The sequence below is a fragment of the Chiloscyllium punctatum genome, chromosome 28, assembly GCF_047496795.1.
Source record: "Chiloscyllium punctatum isolate Juve2018m chromosome 28, sChiPun1.3, whole genome shotgun sequence".
Taxonomy (NCBI): domain Eukaryota; kingdom Metazoa; phylum Chordata; class Chondrichthyes; order Orectolobiformes; family Hemiscylliidae; genus Chiloscyllium; species Chiloscyllium punctatum.
Window position 1 is genome coordinate 9790522 of NC_092766.1, and position 13378 is coordinate 9803899.

Sequence of the window (13378 nt, forward strand, 5' to 3'; positions counted from 1 at the left end):
TATGGGAGTCTATGGGGTGCACTGTCTCAGTGTATGGGAGTCTATGGGGTACACTATCTCAGTGTATGGGAGTCTGTAGGGTGCACTGTCTCAGTGTATGGGAGTCTGTAGGGTGCACTGTCTCAGTGTATGGGAGTCTGTAGGGTGCACTGTCTCAGTGTATGGGAGTCTATGGGGTGCACTGTCTCAGTGTATGGGAGTCTATGGGGTGCACTGTCTCAGTGTATGGGAGTCTATGGGGTGCACTGTCTCAGTGTATGGGAGTCTATGGGGTGCACTATCTCAGTGTATGGGAGTCTGTAGGGTGCACTGTCTCAGTGTATGGGAGTCTGTAGGGTGCACTGTCTCAGTGTATGGGAGTCTATGGGGTGCACTGTCTCAGTGTATGGGAGTCTATGGGGTACACTATCTCAGTGTATGGGAGTCTGTAGGGTGCACTGTCTCAGTGTATGGGAGTCTATGGGGTGCACTGTCTCAGTGTATGGGAGTCTGTAGGGTGCACTGTCTCAGTGTATGGGAGTCTATGGGGTGCACTGTCTCAGTGTATGGGAGTCTATGGGGTGCACTGTCTCAGTGTATGGGAGTCTATGGGGTGCACTGTCTCAGTGTATGGGAGTCTGTAGGGTGCACTGTCTCAGTGTATGGGAGTCTGTAGGGTGCACTATCTCAGTATATGGGAGTCTGTAGGGTGCACTATCTCAGTGTATGGGAGTCTGTAGGGTGCACTGTCTCAGTGTATGGGAGTCTGTAGGGTGCACTGTCTCAGTGTATGGGAGTCTATGGGGTGCACTATCTCAGTGTATGGGAGTCTATGGGGTGCACTATCTCAGTATATGGGAGTCTGTAGGGTGCACTATCTCAGTGTATGGGAGTCTGTAGGGTGCACTGTCTCAGTGTATGGGAGTCTGTAGGGTGCACTGTCTCAGTGTATGGGAGTCTGTAGGGTGCACTGTCTCAGTGTATGGGAGTCTATGGGGTGCACTATCTCAGTGTATGGGAGTCTATGGGGTGCACTATCTCAGTATATGGGAGTCTGTAGGGTGCACTATCTCAGTGTATGGGAGTCTGTAGGGTGCACTGTCTCAGTGTATGGGAGTCTGTAGGGTGCACTGTCTCAGTGTATGGGAGTCTGTAGGGTGCACTGTCTCAGTGTATGGGAGTCTATGGGGTACACTATCTCAGTGTATGGGAGTCTGTAGGGTGCACTGTCTCAGTGTATGGGAGTCTGTAGGGTGCACTGTCTCAGTGTATGGGAGTCTGTAGGGTGCACTGTCTCAGTGTATGGGAGTCTGTAGGGTGCACTGTCTCAGTGTATGGGAGTCTGTAGGGTGCACTGTCTCAGTGTATGGGAGTCTATGGGGTACACTATCTCAGTGTATGGGAGTCTGTAGGGTGCACTGTCTCAGTGTATGGGAGTCTGTAGGGTGCACTGTCTCAGTGTATGGGAGTCTATGGGGTACACTATCTCAGTGTATGGGAGTCTGTAGGGTGCACTGTCTCAGTGTATGGGAGTCTGTAGGGTGCACTGTCTCAGTGTATGGGAGTCTGTTGGGTGCACTATCTCAGTATATGGGAGTCTGTAGGGTGCACTATCTCAGTGTATGGGAGTCTGTAGGGTGCACTGTCTCAGTGTATGGGAGTCTGTAGGGTGCACTGTCTCAGTGTATGGGAGTCTATGGGGTACACTATCTCAGTGTATGGGAGTCTGTAGGGTGCACTGTCTCAGTGTATGGGAGTCTGTAGGGTGCACTATCTCAGTGTATGGGAGTCTGTAGGGTGCACTGTCTCAGTGTATGGGAGTCTGTCGGGTGCACTGTCTCAGTGTATGGGAGTCTATGGGGTGCACTGTCTCAGTGTATGGGAGTCTGTAGGGTGCAGTGTCTCAGTGTATGGGAGTCTGTAGGGTGCACTGTCTCAGTGTATGGGAGTCTATGGGGTACACTATCTCAGTATATGGGAGTCTGTAGGGTGCACTGTCTCAGTGTATGGGAGTCTGTAGGGTGCACTGTCTCAGTGTATGGGAGTCTGTAGGGTGCACTGTCTCAGTGTATGGGAGTCTATGGGGTACACTATCTCAGTATATGGGAGTCTATGGGGTACACTATCTCAGTATATGGGAGTCTGTAGGGTGCACTGTCTCAGTGTATGGGAGTCTATGGGGTACACTATCTCAGTATATGGGAGTCTGTAGGGTGCACTGTCTCAGTGTATGGGAGTCTGTAGGGTGCACTGTCTCAGTGTATGGGAGTCTGTAGGGTCCACGCTCGGTGTATGGGAGTCTGTAGGGTGCACTGTCTCAGTGTATGGGAGTCTGTAGGGTGCACTGTCTCAGTGTATGGGAGTCTGTAGGGTCCACGCTCGGTGTATGGGAATGATTAGGGTACACTGTCCCAGACGTACTGAACCTGTTATGTGTACAGCCCCACGACTCTGTAAGCAGACCAGGCTGTGACTGGATCCCCATCACATGGGTAACTATAATGGGATGGTGAATAAAGCTGCTATTTACCAGGCCACTTTCACTGCCATTGCTGTCTTGGTCTCCCGGCCGCCCTGACGACTGATATTTCTGGCAGCCTCCACCACTTCCCGTGCAGTCTTGTGTTCGCCCAGACTGAACTCATGAACCACTGTCTCTGCATACTGCAGCACTCCAATCTAAGGGCAGGAAGCAAAGTCAGAGCAATCAGACTGTGACCAAACATTCCCCTCAGCCTGTGTTAAATCCTACAAAGCTGTTTGTCTGTCCCAACGAGGGAAACAACCTTCACATTGGAAATGGGAAAGTAGCAAATCTGAGCCAGTCCTAGACATCCAATGTACACAGCAGCTGCACAACCAGCACATTGGTTTCCAAGTGTTCGAGGATTTCCTCTGGTATACCCCCTGTTTTACCCCACTGGGTGTACATACACCAGCCATCCTCTGCCAGTTCTGAAACCTGAAGGTGCTGGCTGCACATTAACCAGCAACTTTAAGGTACCACAACTGCACAGCAGTGAAAATAAAGTCCACGCTAACTTCGATCATATTAGCTGCACCACGACAAACTGAATTAGAGAGCTAGCACTGACACCCCAGCAACATTCCCATCACTCCTCCCTCATCCGGCCCTCCCTCAGTACTGACCCCTCCCTCAGCACTGACCCTCCGACAGTGCGGCGCTCCCTCAGCACTGACCCTCCGACAGTGCGGCGCTCCCTCAGCACTGACCCTCCGACAGTGCAGCACTCCCTCAGTACTGACCCTCCGACAGTGCGGCGCTCCCTCAGCACTGACCCTCCGACAGTGCAGCACTCCCTCAGTACTGACCCCTCCCTCAGTACTGACCCTCCGACAGTGCCCACTCCCTCAGCACTGACCCTCTGACAGTGCCCACTCCCTCAGCACTGACCCTCTGACAGTGCCCACTCCCTCAGCACTGACCCTCTGACAGTGCCCACTCCCTCAGCACTGACCCTCCGACAGTGTCCACTCCCTCAACACTGACCCTCTGACAATGTCCGCTGCCTCAGCACTGACCCTCTGACAGTGCGTCGCTCCCTCAGAACTGACCCTCCGACAGTGTCCACTCCCTCAACACTGACCCTCTGACAATGTCCGCTCCCTCAGAGCTGTCCCTCTGACAATGTCCGCTGCCTCAGCACTGATCCTCTGACAGTGTGGCGCTCCCTCAGCACTGTCCCTCAGACAGTGTGCTCTCCCTCAGCACTGATCCTCCGACAGTGCGGCACTCCCTCAGCACTGACCCTCCGACAGTGCGGCACTCCCTCAGCACTGACCCTCCGACAGTGTGGCACTCCCTCAGCACTGACCCTCCGACAGTGCGGCACTCCCTCAGCACTGACCCTCCGACAGTGTGGAGCTCCCTCAGCACTGTCCCTCTGACAGTGCCTGCTCCCTCAGCACTGACCCTCCGACAGTGCGGCGCTCCCTCAGCACTGTCCCCCAGACAGTGTGCGCTCCCTCAGCACTGACCCTCCGACAGTGTGGCGTTCCCTCTGCACTGTCCCTCTGACAGTATCTTCTCCCAGAGCACGGTCCCTCTGACAGTGTCCGTTCCCTCAGTACTGTCCCTCTAACAGTGTCCGCTCCCTCAGCACTGACCCTCCGACAGTGTGGCGCTCCCTCAGCACTGTCCCTCCGATAGTGCCCACTCCCTCAGCACTGACCCTCCGACAGTGCCCACTCCCTCAGCACTGTCCCTCTGACAGTGTCCGCTCCCTCAGCACTGACCCTCCGACAGTGATCACTCCCTCAGCACTGACCCTCCGACAGTGCGGCGCTCCCTCAGCACTGACCCTCCGACAGTGCCCACTCCCTCAGCACTGACCCTCCGACAGTGCGGCACTCCCTCAGCACTGACCCTCCGACAGTGCCCACTCCCTCAGCACTGACCCTCCGACAGTGCGGCACTCCCTCAGCACTGACCCTCCGACAGTGCGGCGCTCCCTCAGCACTGACCCTCCGACAGTGCCCACTCCCTCAGCACTGACCCTCCGACAGTGCGGCGCTCCCTCAGCACTGACCCTCCGACAGTGCGGCGCTCCCTCATCACTGACCCTCCGACAGTGCCCACTCCCTCAGCACTGACCCTCCGACAGTGCGGCGCTCCCTCAGCACTGACCCTCCGACAGTGCGGCGCTCCCTCATCACTGACCCTCCGACAGTGCCCACTCCCTCAGCACTGACCCTCCAACAGTGCGGCGCTCCCTCAGCACTGACCCTCCGACAGTGCGGCGCTCCCTCAGCACTGACCCTCCGACAGTGCGGCACTCCCTCAGCACTAACCCTCCGACAGTGCCCACTCCCTCAGCACTGACCCTCCGACAGTGCGGCACTCCCTCAGCACTGACCCTCCGACAGTGCGGCACTCCCTCAGCACTGACCCTCCGACAGTGCGGCATTCCCTCAGCACTGACCCTCCGACAGTGCGGCACTCCCTCAGCACTGACCCTCCGACAGTGCGGCACTCCCTCAGCACTGACCCTCCGACAGTGCGGCACTCCCTCAGCGCTGACCCTCCAACAGTGCCCAGTCCCTCAGCACTGACCCTCCGACAGTGCGGCACTCCCTCAGCACTGACCCTCCGACAGTGCGGCGCTCCCTCAGCACTGACCCTCCGACAGTGCCCACTCCCTCAGCACTGACCCTCCGACAGTGCGTCGCTCCCTCAGCACTGACCCTCCGACAATGCGGCGCTCCCTCAGCACTGACCCTCCGACAGTGCGGCACTCCCTCAGCACTGACCCTCCGACAGTGCCCACTCCCTCAGCACTGACCCTCCGACAGTGCGTCGCTCCCTCAGCACTGACCCTCCGACAGTGCGTCGCTCCCTCAGCACTGACCCTCCGACAATGCCAACAACAGTTACCAGCAGTAGTGGGCGACCTGATCCTTCCAGCTTCCTCTGCCATTCAATATGTTCATGGCTGATCATCCAACTCTGTCTCCTTTTCCTGCTTCACCATTCTATCCTGCTAGCCTTGAAAACTGAAGTCCTACAGCGTGGGGGCAGGTCTTTGGGCCCAAACTGGCCCAACCTTTGGAAACATTAAATGTTTTGGCCTCAACTGCTTTCCCTGGCAGAGAATTCCACAGGCTCACCTGTCTCTCGGTGAAGAAATGTCTCCCCATCCCTGACCTAAAAGGCCTACTCTATGTCACCACACAGTCCCGTCTTCGGGAACACCCTAGCTTTCTGAGAAGAGCATTGGAAGTGCAGTTCTGGGTTATTCCTTTTTCTGGCCTGAGGCCTGAGCCCATGACTGTCAAACCCAGATTGAAGGGTTACCTAAAGGGGTACGGCTGGCACCTAGATGCTCATACTCTTGACTAACTTTAACCCTCTGTTATATTTTGGTGAAATAGAACCTCATGCATCACAGTGGACTCCTCCTGTGCCAGAATAGCTGTTCAGCAAGCTGTTCCCCAATGAGTTTTCACATCTGTTGTAACAAGCAGCTATGATTGCTTTTCTGAGCGATGGGGACCTGTACGCAGAGAGGGACTGATTGCAGTGCGTCCCTGAGATCTTGCAGTTCTCCTGCAGGTAAAAGGTCACTCGCTTTAACCGGTTGGCCAAGGTCTGGATTTGAATTTGGTTGACAATATTATACAGCTGCAAGTCTTTTCCAAGTCTATCATTGCTTATTTATGTAGAAAATGGGAGGGGAGAGGAAATACCTGTGGCTTTTTTGTAATTATATGCATCAATTTAAAATAGAGTCTGTATACATTGGTCAACGCCCAGCAGTCGGTGCGGCTGTGGTCCCTCCTCAGTGAGTCCACAAGTGGCTAACGCTCCAGTGGGCGAAGAGTTACTGTCAGTCTCACACAGTGATGTTTGCATTCAGTACTGAGGTAGTAACTGTTACACCATTATCCTCCACACTCAATGACTGAGAAACTCACCGACACGCAGGAAAATGTGAAAAATGTGAAGCATTTACGAGATTGAAAGCAGGTTTATAAACTACAATGATAGTGGAGTTAAATACCAGAGGTGGAGCGGGTGAGGGTGAGGGAGTTAGGGAGTGAGGGTGAGGGACTGAGGGTGAGGGTGAAGACTGGAGGTGGAGTGAGGGAGAGTGAGGGTGAACACAGGAGGTGGAGCGAGTGAGGGTGAGAGAGTGAGGGTGAGGGACTGAGGGTGAGGGTGAACACGGGAGGTGGAGGGAGTGAGGGTGAGGGTGAACACAGGAGGTGGAGGGAGTGGGGGTGAGGGAGTGAGGGTGGAGGGAGTGAGGGTGAGGGAGTGAGGGTGAGGGAGTGAGGGTGAGAGTGATTACAGGAGGTGGAGGGAGTGAGACTGAGGAAGTAAGGTTGAAGGAGTGAGGGTGAGGGAGTGAGGATGAAGGTGAACACGGGAGGTGGAAGGAGTGAGAGTGAGGGAGTAAGGTTGAAGGAGTGAGGGTGAGGGTGAAGGAGTGAGGGTGAAGGTGAACACGGGAGGCGGAGGGAGTGAGGGTGAGGGAGTGAGGGTGAGGGTGAACACGGGAGGTGGAGGGAGTGAGGGTGAGGGAGTAAGGTTGAAGGAGTGAGGGTGAGGGTGAAGGAGTGAGGGTGAAGGTGAACACGGGAGGCGTAGGGAGTGAGGGTGAGGGAGTGAGGGTGAGGGTGAACACGGGAGGTGGAGGGAGTGGGGGTGAGGGAGTGAGGGTGAGGGTGAACACAGGAGGTGGAAGGAGTGAGAGTGAGGGAGTAAGGTTGAAGGAGTGAGGGTGAGGGTGAAGGAGTGAGGGTGAGGGTGAACACGGGAGGTGGAGGGAGTGGGGGTGAGGGAGTGAGGGTGAGGGTGAACACGGGAGGTGGAGGGAGTGAGGGTGAGGGAGTGAAGGTGGGGGTGAACATGGGAGGTGGAGGGAGTGGGGGTGAGGGAGTGAGGGTGAGGGTGAACACGGGAGGTGGAGGGAGTGAGGGTGAGGGAGTGAAGGTGAGGGTGAACATGGGAGGTGGAGGGAGTGGGGGTGAGGGAGTGAGGGTGAGGGAGTGAGAGTGAGGGTGAACACAGGAGGTGGAGGGAGTGAGGGTGAGGGAGTGAGGGTGAGGGTGAACACGGGAGGTGGAGGGAGTGAGGGTGAGGGAGTGAGGGTGAACACGGGAGGTGGAGGGAGTGAGGGTGAGGTAGTGAGGGTGAGGGTGAACACGGGAGGTGGAGGGAGTGAGGGTGAGGGAGTGAGGGTGAGGGTGAACACGGGAGGTGGAGGGAGTGAGGGTGAGGGAGTGAGGGTGAACACGGGAGGTGGTGGGAGTGAGGGTGAGGTAGTGAGGGTGAGGGTGAACACAGGGGGTGGAGGGAGTGAGGGTGAGGGAGTGAGGGTGAGGATGAACACGGGAGGTGGAGGGAGTGAGGGTGAGGGTGAACATGGTAGGTGGAGGGAGTGAGGGTGAGGGTGAATACAGGAGGTGGAGGGAGTGAGGGTGAGGGAGTGAGGGTGAGGGTGAACACGGTAGGTGGAGGGAGTGAGGGTGAAGGTGAACATGGGAGGTGGAGGGAGTGAGGGTGAGGGAGTGAGGGTGAGGGTGAACACGGGAGGTGGAGGGAGTGAGGGTGAGGGAGTGAGGGTGAGGGTGAACACGGGAGGTGGAGGGAGTGAGGGTGAGGGAGTGAAGGTGAGGGTGAATACAGGAGGTGGAGGGAGTGAGGGTGAGGGAGTGAAGGTGAGGATGAACACAGGGGGTGGAGGGAGTGAGGGTCGAGGGAGTGAGGGTGAGGGTGAACACAGGAGGTGGAGGGAGTGAGGGTGAGGGAGTGAAGGTGAGGGTGAACACAGAGGGTGAGGGAGTGAGGGTCGAGGGAGTGAGGGTGAGGGTGAACACAGGAGGTGGAGGGAGTGAGGGTGAGGGAGTGAAGGTGAGGGTGAACACAGAGGGTGAGGGAGTGAGGGTCGAGGGAGTGAGGGTGAGGGTGTATACCGGAGGTGGAGGGAGTGAGGGTGAGGGTGAACACGGGAGGTGGAGGGAGTGAGGGTGAGGGAGTGAAGGTGAGGGTGAACACAGAGGGTGAGGGAGTGAGGGTCGAGGGAGTGAGGGTGAGGGTGTATACCGGAGGTGGAGGGACTGAGGGTGAGGGTGAACATGGAGGTGAAGTGAGTGAGGGTGAGGTGGGTCTGTGTGAAAATGGAGACTGAAATTTCAGTTTTCCCCACTTTATTCAGAGGAGTTCTCAATGAAAACGCAGCAGCAGTTTAAAATGACCTGACTCTTAGCAGTTCTCTCGCAGGTGGAGAAACACTGTGAAAATTAGCGCAGCAAAGATTTCAGTGACTCCATGGAAGAGGGTGACTGGAGAGAAAGAGAGTGATGATGAAAGTTTCACACTTGCCTGTATCTGCTTTGGGCCAATGTGGAATTTGTTGAGGACATTGCTGAGGAACCTCTGTACCTCGTACCACGGGTAGATACTGTTTGACCCATCCAACAGAATGACAATGTCCATGGACATCCCACAGTCTGAAACAAAGGCAGAGCCCGGTACAGAGATACAGATAAAGCAATAAGACAGGAAGCAAGCTGAAATTCCAGCATATTCTGACCCCTCTCCCTGAACTCACAGATCTTGCTCTGGAATCTAGAGGGTGATATCTCAAAACATCACAATTCACACCATGTGTCACGTTAAAACTGCTTGAATGAAGGGTTGTATTGACAGAGTGCTTTTCATGACCTTGGATCATGTGGTCCTCTTCTGATGTTTAGTCACTATCAGCATGTTAGAAACACAGCAGCTAATGTGCACACAGTAAGATCCCACAATTAATAACATGGCCTGTTCTTCTGTTATTTCAATGACGTTAATCAAAGGTTAAAGATTGGCCAGACCAGCTCAGAGAACTCCCCTGTTTTAACTCAAAATAGTGCCATGGGATCTCTTCCATTCACTGAAGAGGGTAGATGGAAGGTTGGTTTCAAGTCTCATCCATAAACTAAAACATTGTCGGGCTTGGGTGAAATATTGAAGGATCTGGAGTGGGACTTGAACTTACAACCTTCTGACTGAGAAGCAAGGTCCTCGCTTATATCTAGTGGCAATGGGAACAATGTCCGAAGAGAAAGAGAGACATCTGACCAAGGCACCAGAGGGTGGGATGGAGGCGTATGTAACAAGGCGTCCCTCCAATTCCTCTTCACCAACTAGGTCAGATTCCACCTCAATGTTCCAATTCCTGCACCCAACTTTGAAAGAAAAACTCTTGTAAAGAAAGCCCAGAGCAAAGAAGCTTAATCCTGACCACGTGATGTTTGGTGTTTTACACAACACCTCGATGCCGTCAGGGAATGGTCTGTTCCTTGTGGTGAGTGGAAGGCTCTTCATCTCTGACCAGAGCTAGGAGGGGCACTGTGAGGACACTGCTCATACAGTGGGGCACTGCGAGGACACTGCTCATACAGTGAGGCACTGCGAGGACACTGCTAATACAGTGGGGCACTACGAGGACACTGCTCATACAGTGGGGCACTGTGAGGACACTGCTAATACAGTGGGGCACTGTGAGGACACTGCTCATACAGTGGGACACTGCGAGGACACTGCTAATACAGTGGGGCACTGTGAGGACACTGCTCATACAGTGGGGCACTGCGAGGACACTGCTAATACAGTGGGGCACTGTGAGGACACTGCTCATACAGTGGGGCACTGCGAGGACACTGCTAATACAGTGGGGCACTGTGAGGACACTGCTCATACAGTGGGGCACTGTGAGGACACTGCTCATACAGTGGGGCACTGTTAATACAGTGGGACACCACGGGGACACTGTTAATACAGTGGGACACTGCGGGGACACTTCTAATACAGTGGGACACTGTCAGGACACTGCTAATACAGTGGGGCACTGTGAGGACACTGCTCATACAGTGGGGCACTGTGAGGACACTGCTCATACAGTGGGGCACTGTGAGGACACTGCTCATACAGTGGGGCACTGCGAGGTCACTGCTCATACAGTGGGACACTGTGAGGACACTGTTCATACAGTGGGGCACTGTGAGGACACTGTTCATACAGTGGGGCACTGTGAGGACACTGTTCATACAGTGGGGCACTGTGAGGACACTGCTAATACAGTGGGACACTGTAAGGACACTGCTAATACAGTGGGGCACTGTGAGGACACTGTTAATACAGTGGGGCACTGTGAGGACACTGCTCATACAGTGGGGCACTGTGAGGACACTGCTCATACAGTGGGGCACTGCGAGGACACTGCTAATACAGTGGGACACTGTGAGGACACTGTTCGTACAGTGGGGCACTGCGAGGACACTGCTCATACAGTGGGGCACTGCGAGGACACTGCTAATACAGTGGGGCACTGTGAGGACACTGCTCGTACAGTGGGGCACTGTGAGGACACTGCTAATACAGTGGGGCACTGTGAGGACACTGCTCATACAGTGGGACACTGTGAGGACACTGCTCATACAGTGGGGCACTGTGACGACACTGCTCATACAGTGGGACACTGTGAGGACACTGCTAATACAGTGGGGCACTGTGAGGACACTGCTCATACAGTGGGGCACTGCAGGGACACTGCTCATACAGTGGGACACTGCGAGGACACTGCTCATACAGTGGGGCACTGTGAGGACACAGTTAATACAGTGGGGCACTGTGAGGACACTGCTCATACAGTGGGGCACTGTCAGGACACTGCTCATACAGTGGGGCACTGTGAGGACACTGCTCATACAGTGGGACACTGTGAGGACACTGCTAATACAGTGGGGCACTGTGAGGACACTGCTCATACAGTGGGACACTGTGAGGACACTGCTAATACAGTGGGGCACTGCGAGGACACTGCTAATACAGTGGGGCACTGCGAGGACACTGCTAATACAGTGGGGCACTGTGAGGACACTGCTCATACAGTGGGGCACTGCGAGGACACTGCTAATACAGTGGGGCACTGTGATGACACTGCTCATACAGTGGGGCACTGCGAGGACACTGCTAATACAGTGGGGCACTGTGAGGACACTGGTCATACAGTGGGACACTGCGAGGACACTGTTCATACAGTGGAGCACTGTGAGGTCACTCCTCATACAGTGGAGCACTGCGACGACACTGCTCATACAGTGGGGCACTGTGAGGACACTGCTCTTACAGTGGGGCACTGTGAGGACACTGCTCATACAGTGGAGCACTGTGAGGTCACTGCTAATACAGTGGGGCACTGTGAGGACACTGGTCATACAGTGGGACACTGCAAGGACACTGTTCATACAGTGGAGCACTGTGAGGTCACTGCTCATACAGTGGGGCGCTAGGAGGTCACTGCTCATACAGTGGGGCACTGTGATGACACTGCTAATACAGTGGGACACTGCGAGGACACTGCTAATACAGTGGGACACTGCAAGGACACTGCTAATACAGTGGGGCACTGTGAGGTCACTGCTCATACAGTGGGGCACTGTGAGGACACTGCTCATACAGTGGGACACTGCAAGGACACTGCTAATACAGTGGGGCACTGTGAGGTCACTGCTCATACAGTGGGACACTGTGAGGACACTGCTCATACAGTGGGACACTGCGAGGACACTGCTCATACAGTGGGGCACTGTGAGGACACTGCTAATACAGTGGGACACTGTCAGGACACTGCTCATACAGTGGGGCACTGTGAGGACACTGCTCATACAGTGGGACACTGTGAGGACACTGCTAATACAGTGGGGCACTGTGAGGACACTGTTCATACAGTGGGGCACTGTGAGGACACTGCTAATACAGTGCGGCACTGTGAGGACACTGCTCATACAGTGGGACACTGCGAGGACACTGCTCATACAGTGGGACACTGTGAGGACACTGCTCATACAGTGGGACACTGTGAGGACACTGCTCATACAGTGGGACACTGTGAGGACACTGTTCATACAGTGGGGCACTGCGAGGTCACTGCTCATACAGTGGGGCACTGTGAGGACACTGCTCATACAGTGGGGCACTGTTAATACAGTGGGACACCACGGGGACACTGTTAATACAGTGGGACACTGCAGGGACACTGCTCATACAGTGGGACACTGCGGGGACAATGCACATACAGTGGGACACTGCGAGGACACTGTTAATACAGTGGGACACTGTACAGACACTGCTCATACAGTGGGGCACTGCAAAGACACTGTTAATACAGTGGGGCACTGCGAGGACACTGCTCATTCAGTGGGACACTGCGAGGGTACTGCTTATACAGTGGGGCACTGTGAGGACACTGCTCATACAGTGGGACACTGCGAGGACACTGCTCATACAGTGGGACACTGTGAGGACACTGCTCATACAGTGGGACACTGTGAGGACACTGCTCATACAGTGGGACACTGTGAGGACACTGTTCATACAGTGGGGCACTGCGAGGTCACTGCTCATACAGTGGGGCACTGTGAGGACACTGCTCATACAGTGGGGCACTGTTAATACAGTGGGACACCACGGGGACACTGTTAATACAGTGGGACACTGCAGGGACACTGCTCATACAGTGGGACACTGCGGGGACAATGCACATACAGTGGGACACTGCGAGGACACTGTTAATACAGTGGGACACTGTACAGACACTGCTCATACAGTGGGGCACTGCAAAGACACTGTTAATACAGTGGGGCACTGCGAGGACACTGCTCATTCAGTGGGACACTGCGAGGGTACTGCTTATACAGTGGGGCACTGTGAGGACACTGCTCATACAGTGGGACACTGCGAGGACACTGCTCATACAGTGGGACACTGTGAGGACACTGTTAATACAGTGGGGCACTGCGAGGACACTGCTCATACAGTGGGATTCTGTGAGGACACTGTTAATACAGTGGGGCACTGTGAGGACACTGCTCATACAGTGGGACA

The 13378-nt window shown here is 54.9% G+C and overlaps 1 protein-coding gene across 1 annotated transcript in view; it reads right to left on the bottom strand.

The window, feature by feature from the left end:
- Positions 1 to 2505: 2505 nt before the first annotated feature.
- The window catches only part of LOC140453890 (integrin alpha-10-like), a 57684-nt gene continuing 46811 nt past the window's right edge, over positions 2506 to 13378 (bottom strand). Inside the window, exons 6-7 of the mRNA XM_072548749.1 lie at positions 8828 to 8955; positions 2506 to 2658 (exon numbers count right to left, since the gene is read on the bottom strand). Of these exons, the coding sequence (XP_072404850.1) occupies positions 2506 to 2658; positions 8828 to 8955 (281 nt within the window). The remainder of the gene's footprint in view (positions 2659 to 8827; positions 8956 to 13378) is intronic.